The 26,002-nt window shown below is 40.6% G+C and overlaps 1 protein-coding gene across 1 annotated transcript in view; it reads left to right on the forward strand.

Annotated features, from left to right (window-relative positions):
• Positions 1–26,002, forward strand: part of RAB38 (RAB38, member RAS oncogene family) — a 61,142-nt gene that overhangs the window by 19,248 nt on the left and 15,892 nt on the right. The window contains exon 2 of the mRNA XM_073215909.1: positions 9,077–9,357. Coding sequence (XP_073072010.1) covers positions 9,077–9,357 — 281 coding nt within the window. The remainder of the gene's footprint in view (positions 1–9,076; positions 9,358–26,002) is intronic.

Here is a 26,002-nt window from a genome sequence, read left to right on the forward strand (position 1 = left end):
TCAATTTGTATTGATTCATTGTTAGTGTATAGGAAAGCCACAGATTTCTGTGTGTTAATTTTGTATCCTGCAACTTTGCTGTATTCCGATATCAGTTCTAGCAGTTTTGGAGGAATCTTTAGGGTTTTTTATCTACAATATCATGTTATCTGCAAATAGTGACTGTTTAACTTCTTCTTTACCAAGCTGGATTCCTTGTATTTCTTTGTTTTGTCTGATTGCCGTGGCTAGGACCTCCAGTACTATGTTAAATAACAGTGGGGAGAGTGGGCATCCCTGTCTTGTTCCCGATCTGAGAGGAAAAGCTTTCAGCTTCTCGCTGTTCAGTATGATGTTGGCTGTGGGTTTATCATATATGGCCTTTATTATGTTGAGGTACTTGCCCTCTATACCCTTTTTGCTGAGAGTTTTTATCATGAATGGATGTTGAATTTTGTCAAATTCTTATTCAGCATCTATGGAGATGATCATGTGGATTTTGTCTTTCTTTTTGTTGATGTGGTGGATGATGTTGATGGATTTTCGAATGTTGTATCATCCTTGCTTCCCTTGGACGAACCCCACTTGGTCATGGTGTATGATCCTTTTGATATACTGTTGAATTCTGTTTGCTAATATTTTATTGACTATTTTTGCATCTACATTCATCAGGGATATTGGTCTGTAATTTTCTTTTTTGTTGGGGTCTTTGCCTGGTTTTGGTATTAGGGTGATGTTGGCTTCATAGAATGAGTTTAGGAGTATTCCCTCCTCTTCTATTTTTTGGAACACTTTAAGGAGAATGGGTATTATATCTTCTCTGTGTGTCTGATAAAATTCTGAGGTACATCCGTCTGGCCCAGGGGTTTTGTTTTTGGGTAGTTTTTTGATTACCGTTTCAATTTCTTTGCTCGTAATTGGTTTGTTTAACTTTTGTGTTTCTTCCTTGGTCAGTCTTGGAAGGTTGTATTTTTCTAGGAAGTTGTCCATTTCTTCTAGGTTTTCCAGCTTGTTGGCATATAGGTTTTCATAGTAGTCTTTAATAATTCTTTGTATTTCTGTGGAGTCTGTCATGATTTTTCCATTCTCATTTCTGATTATGTTGATTTGTGTTGATTCTCTTTTTCTCTTAATAAGTTTGGCTAGAGGCTTATCTATTTTGTTTATTTTCTCAAATAACCAGCTCTTGGTTTCGTTGATTTTTGCTATTGTTTTATTCTTCTCAATTTTGTTTATTTCTTCTCTGATCTTTATTATGTCCCTCCTTCTGCTGACTTCAGGCCTCATTTGTTCTTCCTTTTCCAGTTTCGATATTGTGATGTTAGACTATTCATTTGGGATTGTTCTTCCTTCTTCAAGTGTGCTTGGATCACTATATACTTTCCTCTTAAGACTGCTTTCACTGCGTCCCACAGAAGTTGGGGCTTTGTGTTGTTGTTGTCATTTGTTTCCATATATTCCTTGATTTCTATTTTAATTTGTTTGTTGATCCATTGATTATTTAGGAGCATGTTGTTAAGCCTCCATGTGTTTGTGAACCTTTTTGTTTTCTTTGTAGAATTTATTTCTAGTTTTATACCTTTGTGGTCTGAAAAGGTGGTTGGTAGAATTTCAGTATTTTGGAATTTAGTGAGGCTTTTTTGTGAGCTAGTATGTGGTCTATTCTGGAGAATGTTCCATGTGTACTTGAGAAGAATGTATACCCTGTTGATTTTGGATGTAGAGTTCTATAGATGTCTATTAGGTCCATCTGTTCTACTGTGTTGTTCAGTGCCTCCATGCCCTTACTTATTTTCTGCCCAGTTTATCTATCCTTTGGGGTGAGTGGCGTGTTGAAGTCTCCTAAAATGAATTCATTGCAGTCTATTTTCCCCTTTAGTTCTGTTTTTTTTTGTTTCACTTATGCTGGTGCTCCTGTGTTGGGTGCATATATATATTTAGAATGGTTATATCCTCTTGTTGGACGGAGCCTTTTATCATTATGTAGTGTCCTTCTTTATCTCTTGTTACTTTCTTTGTTTTGAAGTCTATTTTGTCTGATATTAGTACTGCAACCCCTGCTTTCTTCTCACTGTTGTTTGCCTGAAATATGTTTTTCCATCCCTTGACTTTTAGTCTGTGCATTTTTTTGGGTTTGAGGTGAGTTTCTTGTAAGCAGCATATAGATGGGTCTTTCTTTTTTATCCATTCTATTACTCTGTGTCTTTTGATTGGTGCATTAAGTCCATTTACATTTAGGGTGACTATTGAGAGATATGTACTTAGTGCCATCACAGGCTTTAGATTCATGGTTAACAAAGGTTCAAGGTTAGCCTCTTTAGTATCTTACTGCCTAACTTAGCTCACTTATTGAGCTGTTATATACACTGTCTGGAGATTCTTTTCTTCTGTCCCTTATTATTCCTCCTCCTCCATTCTTTATATGTTGGTTGTTTTATTCTGTGCTCTTTCGTGTTTCCTTTAACTGCTTTTAGTGGGTAGTTGATTTTATTTTTTTGACTTTAGTTAGTATTTGGTTGGTCTGCTTTCTTTGCTGTGATTTTATTTTCTCTGGTGACATCTGTTTAGTTTTAGGAGTGCTCCCGTCTAGAAAAGTCCCTCTAAAATACCCTGTAGTGGTGGTTTGTGGGAGTCAAATTCCCTCAACTTTTGCTTGTCTGGGAATTGTTTAATCCCTCCATCATATTTAAATGATAATGTGCTGGATACAGTTTCCTTGGTTCAGGGCCCTTCTGTTTCATTGCATTAAATATATCATGCCATACTCTTCTGGCCTGTAAGGTTTCTGTCGAGAAGTCTGATGATAGCCTGATGTGTTTTCCTTTATAGGTGACCTTTTTCTCTCTAGCTGCCTTTAAAACTCTTTCCTTGTCCTTGATCTTTGCCATTTTAATTATTATGTGTCTTGGTGTTGTCCTCCTTGGGTCCTTTCTGTTGGGAGTTCTGTGTATTTCTGTGGTCTGTTCGATTATTTCCTCACCCAGTTTAGGGAAATTTTCAGCAATTATTTCTTCAAAGACACTTTCTATCCCTTTTTCTCTCTTCTTCTTCTTCTGGTACCCCTATAATATGTATATTGTTCCTTTTGGATTGGTCACACAGTTCTCTTAATATTGTTTCATTCCTGGAGATCCTTTTATCTCTCTCTGTGTCAGCTTCTATGCGTTCCTGTTGTCTGGTTTCTATTCCATCAATGACCTCTTGCATCTTATCCATTGTGCTCATAAATCCTTCCAGACTTCATCCCTTAGCTCTTGTATATTTCTCTGCATCTCTGTCAGCATGTTTATGATTTTTATTTTGAATTCTTTTTCAGGAAGACTGGTTAGGTCTGTCTCCTTCTCAGGTGTTGACTCTGTGATCTGTGTCTGCCTGTAATTTTGCCTTTTCATGGTGATAGAGATAGTTTGCAGAGCTGGCACGAGTGACAGCTGGAAGAACTGTCCTTCTTGTTGGTTTGTGGCCTTCCTCTCCTGAGAGAACAGCAACCTCTAGTGGCTTGTGCTGGGCAGCTGCGTGCAGACAGGGCTTCTGATTCCTGCCTAGCTGCCATGGAGTTTATCTCGCTGTGGGCATGGCCTGCCTCAGGCTGCTGCTCCGATATGGTGGAGCCGTGTTGGAGGGAGAGCAGCCGGGAGGCTATTTATCTCCGTGAGGGGCCTCCGTGCTCCCTGCTGCCCAGGGGGTTAGAGTGCCCAGAGCTCCCCCAATTCCCCACGGCTGGACCCAGTGTCCCAGGATGCCTTCGTCCGGTTTTGGGGTCCCTGTTCCTTTAAGACTTCCAAAAAGCACTTGCAAAAAAAAAATAAAAGCCACTCGGTTTTTTTATTCCCAGGGTGCCAGCCTCAGGGACCCGCTCACAGGTCTTGCTGCCCTGTTTCCCTAGTATCCAGGTCCCCCCACATGCACTGTGTCTGTGCTCTGGTGCAGATGGCTGGGGCTGGGTGTTCAGCAATCCTGGGCTCCCTCTCCCTTCCCGCTCTGACTCCTCTCCTCCCACCGGGAGCTGTGGGGAGGGGTGCTCGGTTCCCTCCGGACCGGGGCTTGTATCTTACCCCCTTTGCGAGGCACTGGGTTCTCGCAGGTGTGGATGTGGTCTGGATGTTGTCCTGTGTCCTCTGGTCTCTATTCTAGGATGAGTTGTCATTGTTATATTTTCATGAATACATGTGGTTTTGGGAGGAGATTTCCGCTGCTCTACTCACGCTGCCATCTCGGCTCCACCCCCCTCTTTTTTTTTTTTTAAGTATCTAAGAGTCATTGAGAGGCTAGAACAGCAGAGCATAATGGTAATATTTGCATTCAGGAAGTGAATTCTGATAGAAATATAGTTTTAATATGTTACCTAGGGAATACTTAAGAAACAGACTCTTGGGCCCCACTAAAAAGCAACGTGATAAAAATCTTATAATATGTCAACTATACTTCAATAAAATATTTTTTAAAAATCTGAGGAATAATGCCCAATGTGTATTCTACAAATATCTCAGATGATTTCTTTTTTCCAGCTTTATTGATGTATAATTGATGTATAACACTGTATAAATTTAACATGTCCAACGTGATTTTTTGATACACTTGTATATTGTGAAATGATCACCACAGTAGATCAATAGCTTTATCACCTTACATAATTACCATTTTTGTGTCTGTGTGTGGTTAAAATTGTTAAGATCAACTCTTTTAGCAACTTTCATATATATATAATACAGTATTATTAACTATGGTCACCATGCTGTACAGTAGATCCCCAAAACTTATTCATCTTATAACTGGAAGTTTGTACCCTTCAACCAATATCTCCCCCACCTCCAGCCCCTGGCAACCACCATTCTATTCTCTGTTTCTTGAGTTTGGCTTTTTTAGAGTCCACATGTAAGTCAGATCATACAATATTTTTCTTTCTGTGTCTGATTTATTTCATCTCGCTAATGCTTTCATAACATTTGCTCATGTTGTCACAAAAGGCAGGATTTCCTTCTTTTTTATGACTGACTAATATTCCATTGCATGTATGCACCACATTTTTCTTATACATTTACCTGTTGATGGCCACTTAAGTGGTTTGCATGTCTTGGTCCTTATGAATAATGCTGCATTGAACATGGGGGAGCATATATCTCTTCCAGGTAGTGATTTTGTTTTCTATCACATAGTGATACCTTAGGCTGCCAGAATGGCAACTGTCTGAAGACCTGTGTTTATATTTATGTTTATTTGAGGGGAGAGTGGGAATGACAAGAGTGGAGATGTTGAGGGCCCAATTAGGCAGCTGGTAGGGGTCCAGGACCAGGAGCAGTGGAATGGATTGAGGAGGATGGATGGAAGAAGTGGCGATGCGAACTGAGTCAAGATCAAGAGCTGCTTCTGAAGTAGAGATGTTGGTCAGAAGATGGAGGCCCTTCGGATATGGGGGTGAGGAAGGAGTTGGAAGCTGTCTGGAAGGGACCACCTTGGGTCACAGTGTTGGTCGTGATGTCGAGAACCAGTGGGGAGGAGTAGGAGGTGGAGACTCAGGTGCCTGTATCCTGGGGCAGGTTGATTAGAGAGGCTGCCAGAGACAACAATGAATTTAGTCCAATCCTGTCTCTTTATTTTATCAGTGAGGAAACTGAGGCTCAGATTGGTAAAGTGACTAATCTGAGGTCACAGAGTCAGGTGGTTAGGGACAGAAAGCTGGTTGTTAAAGAATGTGTCCAGTTTAACAGAGAACCCAACATGCTTCCTCTTGTTATTTTTGTGCCTGGCTAGAAGATTCATGGCTTGGTTATGCCCAATGACAGCATCTATATAGTACTGATTACCAAGTGAAAATATCATTAAAAGTACATTATGGCTTATTGCTCGTGTATATTTTTAGCTGAGTCTGTTACACCAAGTGAGCCATTTAAGGCTGTTGGGACAGAGGGCCAAGTGTTGATTTAATGATGATCCTGTAACTGTAGGAGGCATGATAGCAGGAAGGAACCTATCAGCCAGAACAACTTTATTTTACTAATGAAAAAGCTGAGTATCAGGGAGAGAAGCACATTCATCGAAGGCTACACTGGTAAGCGGTGATTAAAATTAAGATCCATGTCTTCTGACCATTCAGTTGATTGCCTTCTGCAGCGAGTTATCCAGATTGTTACTGCAGCCATTGTATTAACTTTTGTGATTCATTTGATTGCTTTGTCATTTAACATCCCTGGAAGCTGGGAGCTGAACCATGAGCCACATCAACAGGGCTGTGGATGTGTGTTTAGAGTCTAAGAGAAGTGGGGACCTCCACGGTGAAGTGGATCATTTACAGTACAGGCATCCAATATGATACTTCTTAGCTTAGAGGTTTCTCAAGGGCAAAAAAAAACTATGTATTTGCAGCATTAAGCTCAGAACCTGGACCATATTAGTTTGTTCAATAAATGTGTGTTGAACGATTGATCTAACCCCAAGGGTGATTTTTGAACCAAGTCTATTTTTTTTTAAGTAAATTACCTATGATAAATTCATCAGGTCTCTACTTTGCCTGTATGTAGGCACTCACTAAAAGTCACATGGTTCTCATTCTTTTAATAAAAAACAGCAGAGAGCTGTCAGCTGACAAAGGAAAGACAAAATGTGAATGCTAGAAATGTCCTTGTTTGGATTTGACCTCATGCTGGAATGCCAAAAATATAAACTTTCCAAGTATGCTGGCCTTGTGACTTCAATGTACAGAGGTCTTTTTAGGGTGGGGTGGGGAGGGGAAACACACCTTTTTCTCTGTGTTTCTGATCTAACACACATGTCCCCATAAACTCAGACATACACACACTTTCCTTTTTGATTCCCTGTAAAGATGTTAAGCCCATGCATTGCTTTTTTGTATTGTCTTAAAAATGACCTTTTACCATACATTTGAAATGTAAAAATCTTTCTTCTCAAGGACCTCCTTCCTCTACTATGAAAACTTCTGGACAAGCAGATTATTGAATAACCCATGACTCTGTCCTGTATCTGATTAGTTCCCTGCAAGGGATCATAAGACATCCCTACAAAGCCTAAAGGCCTTCAGAATCCTGAATAATCACAGAGAGCTTTTTCCCCCTATTTCGCTGAAATATCATGGCCACCCTGCACAGTATCAAAGGAGATCACTGTTTGCATTAGGAAATAAAAAAGGAAAGCAAGAAAAAAATTTTTTAACTCATTTGTGAGAAATGAAAGTGTATCTGTGGGTTCTGTGTCCTCTGAAGAGCATCATGCCCCTTTCTTTCATTGGCTGGACGTCTGTGGGAAATTATTTAAAAAGCTTCTGTGGTATAATCCATGTAAGAAATGTTTTAAGGTCATCATATGCTGGTCCTGACAAATGCTCTGCTTTCCAGTGACACATGCTTGAGCACGCAGGTTCACACACTAGGCCCACTAGGATAGAACCCTGGACCTTCACCCATTTTCACTAAGTGCTTATGGATCATTTCCTCCTAAAATCCATAATGTTAATGCCAATGTGAACATAAAAACCTACAAAACAGTTTGTTTCACTTGAATTAAAACTCACCATCATAAAACCTTGGGTTCAAAGTGTTCTTAGAGTAAAAGGCTTTTGTCTGGTCATACACTTGGGGTGTTTTGGGTTCACAAAATATAAACCCAGACTTCATTATCTCCTGTCTTCAGTAATACTAGAGGACAGAGTTACAAGCAATAGGATTTTGTTCATTTTTATTAATAAGCTGAAATCCTTGTAATTCTTTGCTGTTAACTCTTGTCTAGCACTCTGATTTCACTTCCTAACCTCATGTTGTCTTTTGTAATTTTTAACATGCTGGAGAAGGGGAGGGAAAAGTCATGTACCATCTAACTGTAAGGAAACGGGCTGGGTGGTTTAGATACGTAAGTTCATTTCATCCAGTGTCAACCCTGTGCATACATATTATTACTGCCACTTTGCAGATGAGGAAGGCTAAACCTAGAGTGTTTAAGAGACTTGCCAAAATTCACTTAGAAAATTAAGGATCAGAGCAAAACCAATTCCAGCTTACTGGTCTAAATAAGACCAGTGCATGCCTGCCTTCCTTCCTTTCTTTCTTTCCTTCTTCCTTTCTCTGTCAGAGGGCTTTACTTATCTAGTAGATTGTAGACTATGTAAGGGTAAAGGCCATCTAGCTCACTGTTGTAGCATGGAGTCTAGAGAGTAGCATCGATGCATAAATATCTGTTATCTGTCCACTGAGTTGAATGGGACACTCCTGGTACATGAACTTGGAGAACAGATAGTAAAGGACTCATGGTTTAGTAGTTAAGAATATTCAGTGTTGGCAGATGACTGTGGACTATGGATTCAAAAAGCTTGGATTTGAATTCCTACTTCCAATGCTTACCATCTGTGTAATTTGAAAAAAATAAATGGCTAGCCTCTCAAACTCTCAATTTTTTCATTGTAAAATGGGGATAATAATTCATGATCACTTACATAAATCACATTTTTGAAGGTTAGTAAACATGCAATATACTATACTAATTATTAATACCCTTAATTGGAGTTGACTGTGCATGACCTTTTAACATACTACTGTGTTTATCATTTATCATCTATCACCCCACTAAAATAGAAGCTCCATGATGGCAGGGATTTTCATGGTTTAATCACTGAATACGAATTATTTAGAACAGTGTTGTCCAAGAGAACATTCTGTGATCATAGAAATGTTCTCTACTGGGCTGACGCATCCTGTAGTCACTAGCCACATGTGGTTATTGAACACTTGAAATGTAGCTAGGTAACATGACTGAGGAACTAAATTTCAAACTTTATTTAGTTTTAATTAATTTAACCTTAAGTAACCATATGTGGCGAGTGGAATGCTGTATTAACACAGTTCTAGAATGTTACATGGTACCCAGAAGTTTCAATAAGTACTTGTTAAATGAATGAATCCCTCTGGATTCAAAGATCAAGAACAAAGCTCTGTGATTGTGTATTTAGCTCACTCTTCAAAGGCTAGCACTCTTCAAAGACAAAACACTTTACTGAATGATCTGCTCCTATGGGAAGCTTCATGAGGTTACAATATATGGTTCAGTTTACAATTAGAATAAGTTTTTGATTTCTATTTCTTTTTGGTGATAGGTCAAGAAAGATTTGGAAATATGACGAGGGTCTATTACCGAGAAGCTATGGGTGCATTTATTGTCTTCGATGTCACCAGGCCAGCTACATTCGAAGCAGTGACAAAGTGGAAAAACGATTTGGACTCAAAGTTAAGTCTTCCGAATGGCAAACCAGTTTCAGTGGTTTTGTTGGCAAACAAATGTGACCAGGGGAAGGACATGCTCATGAACAATGGCCTCAAGATGGACCAGTTCTGCAAGGAGCATGGTTTCGTAGGATGGTTCGAAACATCAGCAAAGGTAACGTGACCTTAAAGGGTAAACTCATTGTGGGCCAGATTCACAAAGGAAATGGCATATAATCATTACCATCATCATAAGGACAATAGTATGTGTTTGTCTTGTGGCTAACAGTTCTCAAACTGCTTTAAGCTCTTTCTCCTCTCAAGGGGATGAGAGGGCAGGACAAGAATTATTATCCACAATTTAAGATGATTGTGGCTGAGAGGGCAAGGCAACTTGTACATGGCCATGTTGATAGTAGTTATAACTATGCCTGTTTTTTGAGTGCTTAGTAGGTGTCAGCATACATCTCCTCATTTAGTTCTCATGGCAACCCTATTAGGTAAGTACGATTTTAGAGTAAAGAAAAGAAATGAGCCACACATTCAGTGTCACTGTGACATGCATGTATTAACTAATTTATTCTGTCAACATTAATATCTTCTTCTCTATACTAGGGGTTGTGCTTTGACCTAGAAATGCAAAGATGGGAAGAACACATTACGATTGCATTGGGAATACTGGGCTAGTGGATGAGTGAGTAGATGGCAAGTACCAATGTAAAAAACACAGTGTGTCTTGGTGCTGCCTGTTCTCCTGCATGGCAAGGGGGCAGCAGGATACTGTGCACAGCACTGTACTGGGGGTTTGGGATTCAGCTGTGAATAAGGTATACATTATGCTGTTCTTAAGGAATTCACACTTGGACTTTATCGTGAACATTGTGCTTATCGTTAGAGAATGGTTTGAAAATATAATTTGAATGGATCATTCAAGTAGGCTGTGGAGGAGTCTCTGACCAGTGTTACTCTGGTGAGTAGAAGGGTCAGCTTTGCCCTGGGAACTGGGAAAGAGGGAATGGAGGCAGGTAAGCCTGGAGGCAGAGAGATGTGGTAGTTACCGCATTCCTGTGGGGAAATAACAAGGCCTTGAACTAGAATAAAAGGCTTTAGGGAGTAGGAAAAAAACCATGATTTGGGAGTATCACTGAAGTGTAAACACCAGCAGGATAGAGCAGCCCCCTGGATTGGGAGATGGTGGAGATGGAGAAGTGGGTGGTGGCACCACTTTTCTGTCACAATTGGGACATTCTTTTGCTTCAGCCATTTCATGGTGCATCTCAGTGGCCACCTTCTCCCGTGCCGTCTCTAAGTTGCCCTGTGTTTGGAAGTTGTTAGTTCTCAGGCCCTGGGGTTTGTTCTTCCCTCTTGGAGCCCCACTGCAGTAGGACGCTTTTCCTCTTCTTTCCTTTTAAGATCCTTTGTGTTTCCTATTTCTTAGGATTCTTCCTTTGATTTGGGACACAGTATCCATCATGTCCTACTTCCTTTCTACTTTTTTTGTCACTGCACTTTTTTGGTTTGTTTGAAGGATTTATTGGGGGTAAAGAAAGAAGTGTAGAGCAAAACTCACAAATATGATCAAGTTACAGAAACTTATGAAATAGGGGATTTTTTTATAGTCTGATTCTTGGACATTTGTCTGGCTTCTTTTTTTTAAAATTCCAAAATGTATGTGAATTCACCTAATCTCTTTATTCCTTTGCCCCACACTCAGTTACACTCTATAGCTCCCGTATATTGCCTTAAATTCCTTACTTTCAAAAGAGCTGCTCTCCAGCTCAGAAGCCTCCAGGCACAGGAACAAAAGAGGAGGATTTTTGAGAACTCCTTTTCTCAACTGGTCACTTTACATCCAAAGAGCAAACTCAATCGAATGAATTATATTTATAGTGGGAAGGGAGTCTTCCATCATTCATTCACTTACTCATTCTACAAATATATTATTGAATACCTGTTATGTATCAGGAATTGGGGATGTGATACTTACTAAACAGAATCCTAATCTCATGGATAATGACAACAACAATAAAATAGAAGTACAATATATAGGTGTTGAATAGTGGAAAAGGGCTGGCAAGAAAAAGAAAAAGAGATCTGTGAATTTGTGGCGAGGGTTGAAATTGCCTGTGGGACAAAGGACCTTCTAGAAATTTTCTTTCATCTTACTCTGAGGTTTCTTGCTCAAGCATTACAGTCTCAAACTCTGCTTAAGGGCATGAGGTTCATTAATTTAAGGCCTGGCTGACCCACTGTCCTTAAATACTGGATTTCTAATCCTCCAAATCCCTCCAAGTATAAACTTTGGAGAGAAACTTTGTACAGAGAGAGAGTGGAGGGAATTTCATAGGCCTGAAGTGCGCTGAAATGCTAATGTAACCAAGAGGGTAGGAGACCTCATTGTAAATGCAGAATCCACATTCAACATGGGCTTCCCTCCAAACATACTGCTATTGAAATTGTCTTTCTAAATGTCTCAGTAATGAAAACGTCTTCCCCGTGTTCGCCGTGCCTGGTGAATATTCAAAGTCAACATCTAGAGGTGCTGGCATTGATGAGCTGGAGCGTCACATGATTCACAGAGTCTTTTTAAAAGAACTCTGATAAAACTCTGAGGATAGTATTACAGCACTTACAAAACAGAGCCCCAGATCAAACAGTCTGCCTGAAGCTAAGACGGCAGTGCTCAGAGACAGCTACCAATTCATTCTTGGATGACATTTGGGATCTGGGAACATTTTCCATAGAGATTGCTCTCCTAGAAAGTGAATCTGCTGACAAAGTTGTCTTGAGTGACATCATAATTGGTCTGGTGATAAACATCGATTTCTGGGTTTTTTTAAATGTTTTTCAAACTGCTAATGGGCCAAAGACCTGACCTTTGGCTTTGTCCCCACGGCCACATCCTGCAGAAATCCTGGGAGTATCACAATCACCAGGGCTGTACCTGAAGCTAACGTTATCAGCGTGTTGGAGGCGTTTGTCCCTGACACCAGCCTGCACCTTGCCACTCACCCCACTGTGCAGGGGAAAGTACCTGCATGCTCCTGAATCTTCTGGAGTGACTGCCCACGCACGTTTTCATGTCCCGTGCTGTTCCTGAAACAGTCATGAATGTTCTCTGGCTGTGAATTAAGAAAGGAAAAATACAAATTAATTATATGCCAGCATCTCTTGTCACATCATCTCTTCTAATATCAGAACCACAATAATGAAAACTGTCTCTGCTAAAGCAGGTGTCCTTGGTTTTCAGGCTTTGTGTCCTTCCACTGTCTCACCTGCGTTTACTTAATTTCTAGCTGTGGCATCTCTAGGGCCCAATAATGTCTAATTGCAGTGGTCGTATGTCTCCTTTTCCTGGAATATTCTTGGTTTATACCCGCAGTCCTAGCATAATTATCGCTAACACCGCCATTCCTGGTTTGTGATTTAGGTTTACATGATCAACCTGTAGACCAGGAGCTCCAGTACATCTCACTGTCCATATCATACCTGAGCTCTCATAATGGCTGTTTCATGCATCCTGTACCATCCCCATTCTTTATAATATGCTTCGGTAGATTTGTCTCCTTAGGATGAAGCTCTGCTTTTGTTAGTACATCCCCAAAGTCGGGAGCCCTATCTTCTGGGCCCATCCCAGTGGCTGACAGGCCCCTGCTAATTGCTGACCCATGTATCTGGTGCCCTCTTGGGGTCCATTGCCTGAATCTCCAGTTGCTCCTTTGAATTCACTCTCTGCCTTTCTCACCTTCAACCCACTCACTTTCAGGGCTGTTGACAGCATTAAGTGATGTAATGTGTGTGGAGACCAGGGATGTGTTATGTCTGTTCCCACAGTCCACCTGCTGGTCTGGGTGCCCCCACCCACGGCTGGCTCTGATGCACACAATAGCTGCATGTGGTGGAAGGATCTGTTTCCATATCTTAGCCTTTCCAGGCTGCTCCATCCTGGCTTTATGATGCAGTGGTTCATATGTGGCTGTGCTTGGAAATGGGACACCAGAAAAATGCCGAAGTAGATGGAAAATAATGGAGCAAGTAGTATCTATCCAACAGGGGTGACAAGAACCGAAGCCGCAGAAAGAATGGTCGTGCCCTTTGCTCACTCTCCCCTCCTCCTCACACCTTCCCCCTACTAGGTTTCCTTGGCTGTTTCTGTCCTACTGACAGTGACGCTTCAGGCCCATGCTCACTCTCTGTCTCTCAGAATGTTCTAAGATCAATGGTGTCACAGGAAAAACCTTTTGTACACTACCTCCCCTCAGTTTCAGTCTCTTCCCTGAAGCTAAAAAAGAAAAATCTTGATGTGTGTCCTGCTGAGAAAAGGAATATACCCAGTAGTGCTCTCTGTAAGAAGTTATTTTTTTTTTTTAAGGTGAAGAGTAGGTGTTTCACAGTGTGGTGGGTCTTTTTCATGTGTGTTGTTGGTTTTCTGGCTATTATTAAACACATTTGCTCTCTTTGGGGGAACTTACAGCCGTGGGAGGCTCACCACCCCAGGAAGAACCCATAAAACTTCTTCTTTTCGCTTTCTCTTCAAGTAGGGCACAGACATATGACCTACATTCCACCAGCCATGCTAATTCAGAAGTGAGCGCTTAGAGGAAGGTGCAATGCACAAGACTCCACTCTGGGAGACAGCAGAGTTTGCAGCGTTCTGTGCTTAACCCTGAAAAGAATCGCTGCTGGCTCCAGGAGCAGTTGCATTCAAGTTGAGTTCCCTGGAGCTTGCCAGATTACAGGACCTTGTGCTCCGTGGGGGCTGGCACCAGTGTCCTCATCAGGCCTGTTCTGTGTGGGGTTTGAGTTTCTGGAAGGTTAGGCTCGAACCTGTTTCTCTACTACTGAATAATTCTGCAAGCTACCCAGCATCCCTTAAGTAAACGATTTCATATTTAGCCATCATCACCTTCTGTATCTTGCAACTGAGAACTTAAATTAATATACATGGCCACATACATTTGAGAAAACCAACTTGAACAGCTGCTTCTCTTGCTATAGGACGTCTTAGGACTTTGATATATTCTAACGTGTACTCTGAATCTCCAGCAATAACAATGGCTATTATTAAACACATTTCTTGCTGTTTGCTGTCTATTAGTGTTGTGTGAAGATTTGTATGTATATGACCAAATTCAATCCTTAGCATGATCCTATCCTAATTCTCATGTAAAATTATTATTATTACCATTTTAAAGGAGGAAAAAAAAGACCTAGGTGATGTTCCTGAAGCTATACAGTTACCACTTTATTTCTTTGATTTTTAACATACATTGTTTGTTCCTTCATATGTCAACTTTACAAAATCAATATTATGCCCTATAGTCAGTGTAGATTTCTAAAATGATGGTGAGTCATACAAATAATGGCTTTTTTACTTTCTTTTCCAAAGGGAGACTACACTATGCAGCAGTTCCTACATGTTTTTAGCTGTGTTGAACACTTCACAAAATAGTGGAACATGTTTAGGAAATGCTGGCCAAGAATTCTCATGTAAAGAAAAGTTTTCTATGTTTCATTGAGTTTAGTGAGCTATCTTTATTATTGTTTTCTAACTGCTGTGCAAGCTGAAATGTGTAGCAGTTAAGAAATGGCTAAGTTTTCTGGAAGCTGCTTAAAGAGGATTATCACACATCATTTCTTTTTATAGGTTTCTAGAAAATATTCACTTAGAAGCATAATGCACTTGTACAAAATGGAAATGTATAGATAATTGCTCTTGGGGATGGGTAGATAGCTATTCTAATTAATTTTTTAGAGGATTGACTATAGAGTGTATTTTTAAAAATCCTTTTATTTTTAAATTGGCTAGTAGGCCATCTCTGATTACTTACATTTTTCAAATGTCAAGCTATGAAAAAAAAACTTGGTAGTCACTGGTGTGTTCACTGACTCATCACAGTTCGTGTGGAGTGACTGTCCAGGTCTGTGCTATGAACCATGTGTGTTAAGCCCCTTCTGAGTTCAGAGGATGCAATCAGGAGCCAGTTTTTATTCTTGAAATGTCAGAATTCCCTGTGGGAATTAGATATTCCAGGTATTAGGTATCCATCTCCAAAGAATTTAGATGATGTATACAGGGTGTGCCTCCACTGACTTAATTGGTCACAGCACATTTAACCTGTATTTTCAGCTGAGATGAGTAGAACTAGTTATACTTAGAGACATAAAAGCAAGAGCTCAGTCTGAAATCTAAAACCAAAGCTAAGTTAAAAGACCTCATTTAAAGGAAATGATGCCAATGTTTAATAGTCGTGATCATTTTGTATAATGGCCACTAGTCTGTAATACAAGTATTTGAATCATTGCTTCTGACAGATTCTTAATGCCCTGTATGAAAAGTGGGACTCATTTCTTGAAGTTGAGAGTAGCTGAAGTACAAGAGTCTCAAACTCAAATCACTCATCTGCTTAAGAATCAGTGTGCATGAAAAATAACATTTTAAGTTTTGTCTTAAGCTAATTGGTTCGGCAGAGGTGTTCTTGGTCTGTTTGTAATTTACTAGATGATCTGAGGTCCAGCTATGATGAAGACACTGTGTGGAAAATAGGTATGGACCCTAAGAGACTACAACCGTAGTGTGCTGTGCGGGCGGCAAGGTGTCGTACACTCCTCTGTGTGGTTCACAATTCCATCACTTAGAGCTCCAGTCCTTCCTGTCTCACACTTGGACAATTCTGATGGTCTGTCTCCAGGCTTTGCTTGTGGTAGTCTGTGCTACCTGGTGCTAAAATCTCAGCCTACCAAGGGATTGCTTTGATTTTGTCACTGCCATATTCAAGTATCTTATGTAGGCTCTGCTTGTGGTACTGATTTAGACACCTTAGAACAGAGGTCAGCAAAGTATAGTTTGCAGCCCAAATACAGCCTGCCCCCTATATTGTAAATAAGGTTTTACTAGTGCACAGCCATGCTCATTCATTTACATATTCTCTCTGGCTGCTTTTCTACTCCAACTGTAGAGTTGAGTAGTGGCAGCAGAGGCCTATGGCTTGCAAAGCCTGAATTATTTACCACCTAGCTTTACTCTTTGAAGTTTGCCATGGGTGTCTTAGAATAACAAATAGCTTCTCTTTAGTTGGGCTCTGTGCTCATGGTTATACATGCATTAGCTCATCCTTGAAACAGTTTTATAAGTAAGTACTATTATTATTCCAGTTTAACAGATGGGGGCATTAAAGTTTAAATTACAGGGCATAAATGAGTAGCTAAAGATCTCCTAGTTGCTATGCAGTAGAGTTGGGGTTTCAAGCCAGATATGCTCCTAGTCCATCCAGCCACCACATTGTCCTTCCTTGTAGCCATTTCTAATCTGGCCTGATTACATCACTATTGAGCAACTTTAAAATTTCCTTCCCCAGGGTTCCCAAGTGATTGGGAGGGTGTCAGCAATGGGGTACCTAGTATTACCCATACAACGTATTTCTGAAACACTGTGTATAAATCCCTTTTCTTAATGCTTCCTCAAGGCTCACTATGGCAGCTCTCCCTGGGTGAGCCCCTTTGAAAAGGAAGAGCTTCATTGGAAAGACAATTATCACCCTCTGGTTCATCTGGTTGTAAGTTTAGTTTTTATGTTTCAGATTTTTTGTAAAGAAGGACAGGCCTGAGCAGTAAATTCCAATTACCAAAGTCTAAAGAGATCTAGTGTAACTACAGTAAGAGAAGCCCATACTCTGCCCCCAAATTATCCTGTCATCATGATGGTTTTCAGTATAATTTAATTGTGGTACTTAATAGAGGGTGATTGTGGCACTATCTGCACACGCATTTGGTTGTCGTACCTGCTTGGGGTGGGAGGCATGATCCACATTAAGTGGGTAGAGACCAGGGATGCGCTAAACCTCCTACAGGGAAGAACACACACCATCCTTCCTCCCATTGCCAAGAATTATTTGGCCCAAAATGTCAATAGTACTGAGGCTGAGAAACTCCAGACACTATGCTTTATATTAACATCTTCTAAGCTCTCTAAAGAAAAGACACTAATTGAATAAAAGTTCCTGTTGTTTATTGGCACCTTTCTTTTAGAAAAAAATCGCCTAGGGTATGTCTTGGTTTTTGTAATATTACTAAGAAACTGTTGGATCTTTGAGTTCAGGTTCCTGTAGCCTATTAAAGGTTCTCTGCCTGAAGGGTTTATGCCTGGGGACACGGCTTGACCCACTGCAGAGCTTTGCTAACTTTGTCCCCCACCCACCTCATACTTTAATCTCACTGAATTTTAACAGTTGCAGCACTACCCCCATGCTATTTCTTCTGCCTTGAATATTCATCACCATCTCTGCCTTAGGAAATTTTACAAATTTTCCAAGTCCTTATACTCTTCCTACCCAAACCACATAGCCTCTACAGTTTTCCTTAAGGGGCTTCATATCTTCCACTCTTAAGCCTGGCACCAACTGGAAGAGGCATATATGTTGGGCCAGCTTATATGGTGTGTGTGTCTCAGCCCTCTTTTCTGATGGATGGTCCTTGCCCAGAAAGAGAAGGCTGAGTGTGAGTACCTCTGGCTGACTGCATCTTTCTTACCCAGAGGAAGTATGTATCAGCTGGACCCAGGCTCTAGGATGATCATGGATTTCTGAACCTAAGAGAACTGAGAAGCACAGAAGGGAGAGTATGCCAAGTGTGGCAGAGTATGGCAGACGTGATCTTTGATGCCAGGCATATATGGCTCAGTATCTTACCTCTAACACAAAGTTGTCTGGCTTTTGATAAATCCCTTAATCATACTGAGCCTCTATTTCTCATAGGAAAAATGGGTTGATACTTCATAGGGTTGTTATAAAAATCAGTGTTAATAAATGTGAAGTACCTGGAAGATCACTGTGCAGTAAATAAATCTCTAAAAAAATACACATGCATGCAAACATTGCCCACAATTTGAGAGGATTCCCTAGGGAACTGTACACAGAAGCATGGACCCTGTTCTATAATCAACCCATTACTTAATTCCTCCCCAAAGGTACCTTTAGGAAAATGTGTTGGAATTAGGCAATTCCTGAACAAAAAGTTCTATTTAGCTAGAGCAGGACTTCTTTGTTGGGCTAGAGCATCAGACTCAGAGAAGAGGGAGTGGGGAGCTTTTTAAAACAGAACTCTCTGATTCTGTACAACATCTTGGTCTAGGGTGCGTTGCCTTCCACCATTCCCTTTGAGAATCACTTTATGTATTAAAGATGGTGTCTATGGGTGTGTGTTGCATTCCATGTGGTGTGGAAACAGGAGCCAACAGCTGGAAAATGTTGAGGTCTGTTAGAGGAAGATAAGAGATATAGGGAGGTATAAACTGTACCCCACTGGATAAAACAGTTCGAAAGGATGTAATAAGCTTCCTGGAACTAAATTGGGAGCAGGAATTACAGGCAGGTAGAGTCTGAGATTTTATAAAATTTCCTATGCTTGCATTTATTTTTAATCCTGTCCTAGCTGCCTGTCATAATTATTTCTGTAAAGCTCTCTTAAGGACAAAGACCTGTGTGCCTGCTTTCCAAATATCAAGGGGGGAGGGTGTTTCTGAGGCTCTACCATGTCCTGAGCCTACTCTGCAGCAGAGATGAGCTCTGGGCAAAAGCCTAGGTGATTGAGGGTAGGAAAAGCAGGTAGAGTCCTGGTGCCTTTGGGAATGAAAACATTCCCTGGGTGCAGCTGGCTGCAGATCACGGCTGAATACGACCTCTAGTCTTCACTAATAGACCACATCTCCTGTTCTCGGGATGACTGAATGCAACCAGGTTCTCTGCACTCAGCCTTCCTCCTGGGTCTTTCTCTCGCCATGACTTCTTCCCAAAACCTCAGACTTCCATATCCCCCTGGGTCTCTATCTGGGTGTCACCCAGACAACTCTTCAAATCCTATATGTCTGAAACTGAATTTGTTGACTTTTCTGCAAATCAGATCATCTGATTTGGAGACCTCACATCCACCCAGACATACAAGCCATACACCCTGATAAGCAGGTTACTCACCCTTCAGAAACCCCTTGTTCGTAAACATAAAGACCTCCCAGTGAGGTTCTTCTCTGCCTCTTTAAACCTATCTGGCTACTTCACCCCTCCATTCTAGTGACACTGAACTGTCAGGTCCCCCATTCACATCCTGGTATTCCCAGTCTGGGACATGCTTCATACAGTTATTCACCTATCTCGTTCTCCCTTCAGGACCTGGCTCAAGCAACACCTGTTACTGACTCTCAGGCACTCTCCCCTATTTCTTATCACATTGTGTTGAAATTCTTTCATTATGAGCCTGGCCCCGACACTGTGAAATCCTCCTGGTCATTCGCCAGCTCAGTAGCTTCTATACAGAGGATGATCACTTAGTCAGTGTTTATTGGATGGAACAGAAGTGTTTGCTGCTCTGCTTTTCAAGGACTCTTTCAGAAGGATCTTTTGCTTTAATATTCTTTTCCCTGCCCTTTGAGGGGTACTTATGTCCTTAGAGAAGTACTGCTCTATTCCCAGGAGGACTCCACTTTATGTAGCTCCTTTTGTCCAGAAAGCTCTCTGGGCATTTTGCACAGCAGGGAGACTGCCACACCCTGCAGTGTGGAGGGGGAGGTAAAGAAGAAAAACGAAGATGCAGGGAACAGCCCTTGTTAATGTCTTGGACCTTAGACCGGGAACTGAGGAATTCTTGGCTTGGGAATGCCACCCAGTATCCCACAAGAATCTACCATGAGCCTGTGATTCTTATAATCCACCTTACTTCTCTTTCACACTCTGGGACCAGAATTTAGCAGTTTGCTTCCCACTGAAATTCTCATTATCTTACTTTACATGTATCTCTCATTTGTTTCAGCTACTGTCATTTGAGCCACACATATGGCTATCGTATTTGTCTTTTTTACTAATGATGAAATGGAGTCCCAGAGACGCTTTTCAATGATTTTCGTTAGAGAAACCAGGCCTAGACTTCAGATCTAGACCAGAACTCTATCCAATGACAATGATTCGTGAACAAACGTGATTCATCAGGATTACCTGAAGGGCTTGATCATGTTGCAGATGCCCTGGCCCTACTCTCAGACATGTCTGGAGGGCCAGGGAATATATGTTTTTGGAAGACAGTCCTTTAGAGATTTCGATACGTACTTTGGTTAAGATGCATTGCATTATACTTTGTTCATTCATTTGTTCATTCTGGAAGCATCCCTTGCAAAGCTACCAAGCTGCTGTGTATTCAGGTAGGCACTTCACTGATCAGTGTGGCAGTGATGATAAAGGGCGGTTTCTTCCCACTAAAAAGTTCCCAGTCTCCTGGAAGAAAACCCATATAAACAAGTAATTATAATGCAGTTTGAAGTTCCGTGAGAACTGGCGACTTCTACAAGAGCTGTGAGAACATGTAAAGGAAAACCTGTTACCTCTACCTGAGAGTGAGGCAGCTTCCTTGAAGATTGATCTGAGTCCCTAAGGATGAGAATGTCCCCAAAGGAAGATCCCAGGGGACAACTGAAAGGAGCTCTTTGTAAAGGGATTCTGTACAGATGGGCATTAGAAGCCACCTTTGGGAATCCCTGGGTGTTTTCAAAAGCAAAGACAAGCTTTTCACCTTTATTCTCAGGTATCCAAGTAAGAGTATGTCGCTATTGCAGAGTTACCTTTATCAGCCATCAGCAAATCATCAATACAAGACTACAAAGAAGCCTACTGTGAAAAATGGTAAAAATACATTTATGAAGTTACTTCTTAATAGGCCTTGTCCTAAGTGCTTTATTTAATTACTTCACTTTCTTCTCACAAACTCTTATGATCTACGTGCTAATATTATCGTGCCCATTTTAAGGAGCCGAGGTTTAAGGAGCTGAGGTTTAGAGATGTTAGATGATCTACCCAAGATAATATAGTTAACAAGTGGCAGAGTCAGAATTATAACCCAGATCCCTCTATTCAAAGGACTTGCTCTTAATTTTTTACCTCCGTATGTCTAAATAACAGTCTTAGATCACTGTTCTGTGATTTACGACATTTGGATATACCAGTGATAACCTGCTCTACTAGATGAGGATTTAACTTTCTTAGTTCCTACTACTACCCTCCTGCCCCATCCTTCTAGTAGATTTCCATCACTGCTTTTAGTTGAATTAGAACAGAACTCATTATAAATTGTATATCATTAGATATGAAAATTTCATTCATTCATATAATTTGCCATCTTTAGTCCTTAATGTTTTGAAAAGAGCTCCGTTATATTACTTATTCTATTGAGACTACTTTTTGTCCTGGTGGCCTCCATCCCAGAGGCTTCTATTTCTTCATCCAGTTTGACTGCTCTGTAGACCCAGCACAGCCATAATCCTGGGACTTTTCTTTGTCATTCTCCTGGGTGGGATCACTTGCTGCCTGGATCCCAGTTTCATGTCCTTGTTTTGCTGGAACACAGCCTCCTGCAACTGCTGAGGGAAAGCTGCCTGGGCATTTCTCAGTCCTTGATATCTTCAAATATCTGGTTTTAGCTCTCGCACCATTTTAATAGTCTTCATGGTATAGAATTCTAGGTTGAAAATGAAAATTAGTTGGTGTCTCTTGTGTATCAAGTCTGTTTTCTTTGGTTTAGTCAGAGGATGAGCCAGTATTTGACTTGGAGTGTCGATGCCTCGCTGCTGATGTTCTGCACGAGAGAACAGGGAAGCCATGTAGTTAACATTCCCCATTCTGACTGCCAACCAGTCTCCCTGATTTCAGCCACTATCAATTTACAAGTCTTCAAACTCGTCTGGACTCTGTGGGAATCACTGAGCTCTCTCGTTGTCCGCATCCCCCTCCACACACCCTTCAAACCATGTTGTGTGTGCCCTAGTCAATCTACTGCTCTTTGCCATCACATTCAGATTTCTGAAAATGTGTTGAACTCTCTTAAATGCTAATGCCCATTTCCCCCCATTCTTTTAATTCTTGAGATTCTATTTGAAATAGTTTGTTTCTATGAGATCTTTTTTTCAGTTTTTGTAAAGAAAGGAAATATATTCCCTCAGTCTACTAGGTTTGACTGGAAGGTACCCATGCTGTTTGACTTTTTGTTGATTATCTACTTTATTTCTGAATCATTCTCAGTCATTATGTAATTTAACTCACAATTGCTTTTAAAATTAGAGTTGTTTTATCTTCATTTTATAATGTGGAAACTGAAGTACAACAGGTTTTAAGTAACTTACTCAAGAGTCACACAAGTAGTGAGTCTCAGAGCTAGGATTTAAACTCAGGTCTGATTGATTGTAGATCTACCTGGGGCTTTCTATCCTAGCTGTCCATTTTGAAAAGAAAAATAGTAGTCAAAGGCCCTGTCGCCTCTGTCAGAACCATTGTCAGAACATCTGGGAAGGTTGCTTCCTTGGTTCAGGAGAAGTTTTGTAGCTAAGACATATTTTTCCTTCTCCCTCTCTGTTAATTCATTTTTTTTCAGTATTGATTTTGTTTGTCCCCTGCTTTGTGGTGCTTTACCTTCTTTGATATGTCTTGTTTGGCATCTTTGAAGGGCCCTTAGATTTGTGGGCGACAGCTCTGCTGTCCCAAGGCCTTCTGTTTCATCTCTGTCTGATTTACTGACTAGCAAGCTATTGATTTCTTGGGACAGTGTTCTGAGGCTGAGGGGAAAAAAACAATATCCTATTAGAAAAAGTCAGAAGCAGCAGCAATTCCTAGGCAGCCCGTTCACTGACCTAACATGCTAGGACTCTGTTCAAAGACTAGGTTAGCCTGATGTGTCCAGGGATATTCTCAAGTGATGAGATTGTCCTATGAATAATGTAGAAAAGCCAATGATGGGGAAAAAAAAATCGAGAGTTGTAAATCCATTTCCTCAAATTAAATGAAGTGGAGTAACCTTTAGAGAAAAATTTGGCTTGTTAATGGTCGCTCTGGCAGAAGGAAGTTCTCTTTTGAAAACTTTTATAATTCTTGGTCACTTTGAGTTTTCCAGTATGGGCACATTTTTGTGAATCATAAGGCATGTCATTTAGTTTTTATGTTCCCCAGGGCTCCCAAATGACTGAGAGGGTGTCAGCACTGGGGTTCCTGGCATGACCCATACAATATGTTTCTGAAACGTTATGTACAAATCCCATTTTTTAATGCTATCTCAAGGCTCATATGGAAGCTCTCCCTGGGTGAGTTCCTTTGAAAAGGATAAGTTTCATGGGAAAGAGAATTATCACTCTTTCGTCCATCTGTTGTAAGTTTAGTTCTTGTGTTTCACCTTTATGTAAGGAAGGACAGACCTGAGCAATAAATTCAAAATATCAAAGTCTAAAGAGGTCTAGGTAAGAGAAGCCTATACTTAGCCTCCAAATTGTCATGTAATTACATCTTCTCCCGTTGCACAGGAATACAGGAAATTAGATTTGGAGGGTACTTCAAAATCATCTATGGTCTAACTACTTATTGTACAGTTTCATTCATTCATTCTTCAAATAGTCATTGAGCACCTCTCCTCTGTGACAGGCACTCTTTTGGGGCACCAAGGCTATTCCAAGGGCCAAGCAGATAAAATCCTTGCCTTCTTGGAGCTTGCATTGTATGGTGGAGACAGGTAACAAAAAGGTTAACTAAGTATAATATGTAGTTTGTTGGTGGAGCTAAGCTTAGGAGAAAACTAAACCCGGGAAGGAATCTAGAGCTCGAGTGGCATACATATGTGAGATATACAGAGGAGTTCAAAGAGAAGAGAGCAATTTTAGATGGGTGACCAGGGGAAGTTTCACTGAGAAGGTATCTTTTGAATTAAAGATTTGAAAAAGGGATGATACTGAGCCATATAGATTCCTGGGGGAGGAATAGTCCAGGAAGGGGGTATAGCATGTGCAGAGGCACTGTGGCAGAAACTAACTGCTGTGCTTTAAAAAAATGTTAGAGATATCATTAGGGAGGTGATAGGAGTCATACTGAGTCTTTAGACTATTGTAACAACTTTGTTTTGGCTTTTGCTCTGAGTGAGATGGGAAAACATTGAGTTTGATCAGAGATGTGCTAAGATTTTATTGAAATAATCATTCTGGCAGTTATGTTGAGCCTGGATTGTAGTGCGAAGGGTGGGAAGCAAGAGACTGATCAGCTAGGACTCTATTGCAGTATCTAATAAGGAGAAATTGTGGGAAATAGTCAAACTCTCCATGTATTTTTGAACATATAGTGGAGATTTTCTGGCAATTTGGATGCAGCTAATGAAAGAGGATTTGGGGATGGCTTCAGTTTTTGACCTGAGCAATTGGAAGAATAGAGTTCCGTTTTCTGAGATAGGGATGCTGAGATGTGGAGGGGTTGTTGGGGAGGTATCAAGACTTTGTTTTATAGATGTTAACATCTTGAAGATGTCTAAGAGTAGATGTCAGATAGGTAGTTGTGTATGTTTCTGGAGGTGGGGAGAAAAGTCCAGGCTGCAGGTAAGAGTTTCTGGGTACTCCCATATTCAGATGAGAAAAAGAGACCAAAACTGGGGAAGTAGTAGAGGGCATAGGTATTTTGTAAAAGACCTGAGGCCAGAATTCAATGAACTGTTCTCAGTGTAAAGCTCTAATAAGATTGCATTTAATTAGCCTGAGTTTTCATCTTCTTTTCCTGTGCTATTCTTCTCAATAGTCAAGTGGGAAGATATTGGACAAGAAAAAAGCCAGCATTGACACACTCTCTCTCTCTAAATCATAACAGATTTATTCACTGTGTTTCTGCTAGTTAGTGAGCCTAAAAATCAAAGTAGCCAAGCAGGATGATTAACTGATTGTTTCGCTCTCTACTGTCAACAGTGCGCTTTCTTTTAAGTCACTGGGAGTTGTAGAATAAGTCACGGGTGACTAGGATATGCTTGGAGCGTGACTTTCACTAGGTTTTAGCATGGCTGGAGAATATTTAAGTCTAACTCTAAGAGCAATTATACAAACTTAAATTTCTATGAAAGGGACAAAATATTTAGAAACTTTGTAAATTAAGTTCATCATGTAGATTCAAGTTCAGGTTTTTATTTGCCAAAAATGTTAAAAATGATAATATTTAACATGTGTATAGCATGTTCAAATTTAGAAAGTTTCTAATATTTGCTTTCTTTTTGGCTTTCACAAACCCCAGCCCAGAATTATTTTTCACTCTTTTGTAAACTTCTCTTCATTAAGCGCTTCTGCCTGTGGTTCATGTGAAGGGGCTTTAAGGACCCTTACCAATCTGATTCCCCTACCTGGACACTCTGTAATCTGTTCATATGCTTTTTGTTTGTTTGTTTTAGTGTATTGGCCAGATCCATTGACAACACACCAGACACGGAGTGAACAGAGTACATTATAACTGGACTGTCACTTAACTTATGTAGGTCATATTTGTATTTTACATAGTGTTATACTGTATTAATTTATTTTAACAGCTGGATCAAATTGCTGCACTCCTGGTCATCTCAAAGTTTCCTTATTTTTGCAATTAATATGTTATCAAGTGAGATCTTATACATTTAAGCTACTGACAACTTGAACCCATGTGGGATTTTATGTTAATGTCTGTTAAATACTATTCTGAGCCTTTAATCTATGATTCCAGTTTCATTTTTAATCTGTTATTGCTGCTTATAAAAGTGAAGTGTCAATTGCAATTAGGGGTATGTCCATGTATATTTGAAATAGACCCTAAAAATCAGGACAACAATCAGCTGGCTGCTGGCCAAGGGTTGCTCTCAGGTCCTAGAGGCTGATAGCCGTTCCTAGTCACATGGTCTTTTCACCGCAGGGCAGTTTACCTCTCCAAAGCCAGCAAGAATCTCCCCCAGTCGGCTACAAGGGAGTCTCATGTAAGGTAACCTAATTAGGGGAGTGTCCATCCCATCATAGGCACAGGACCCATCTG

Source organism: Manis javanica, chromosome 11 (assembly GCF_040802235.1).
Source record: "Manis javanica isolate MJ-LG chromosome 11, MJ_LKY, whole genome shotgun sequence".
NCBI classification, from domain to species: domain Eukaryota; kingdom Metazoa; phylum Chordata; class Mammalia; order Pholidota; family Manidae; genus Manis; species Manis javanica.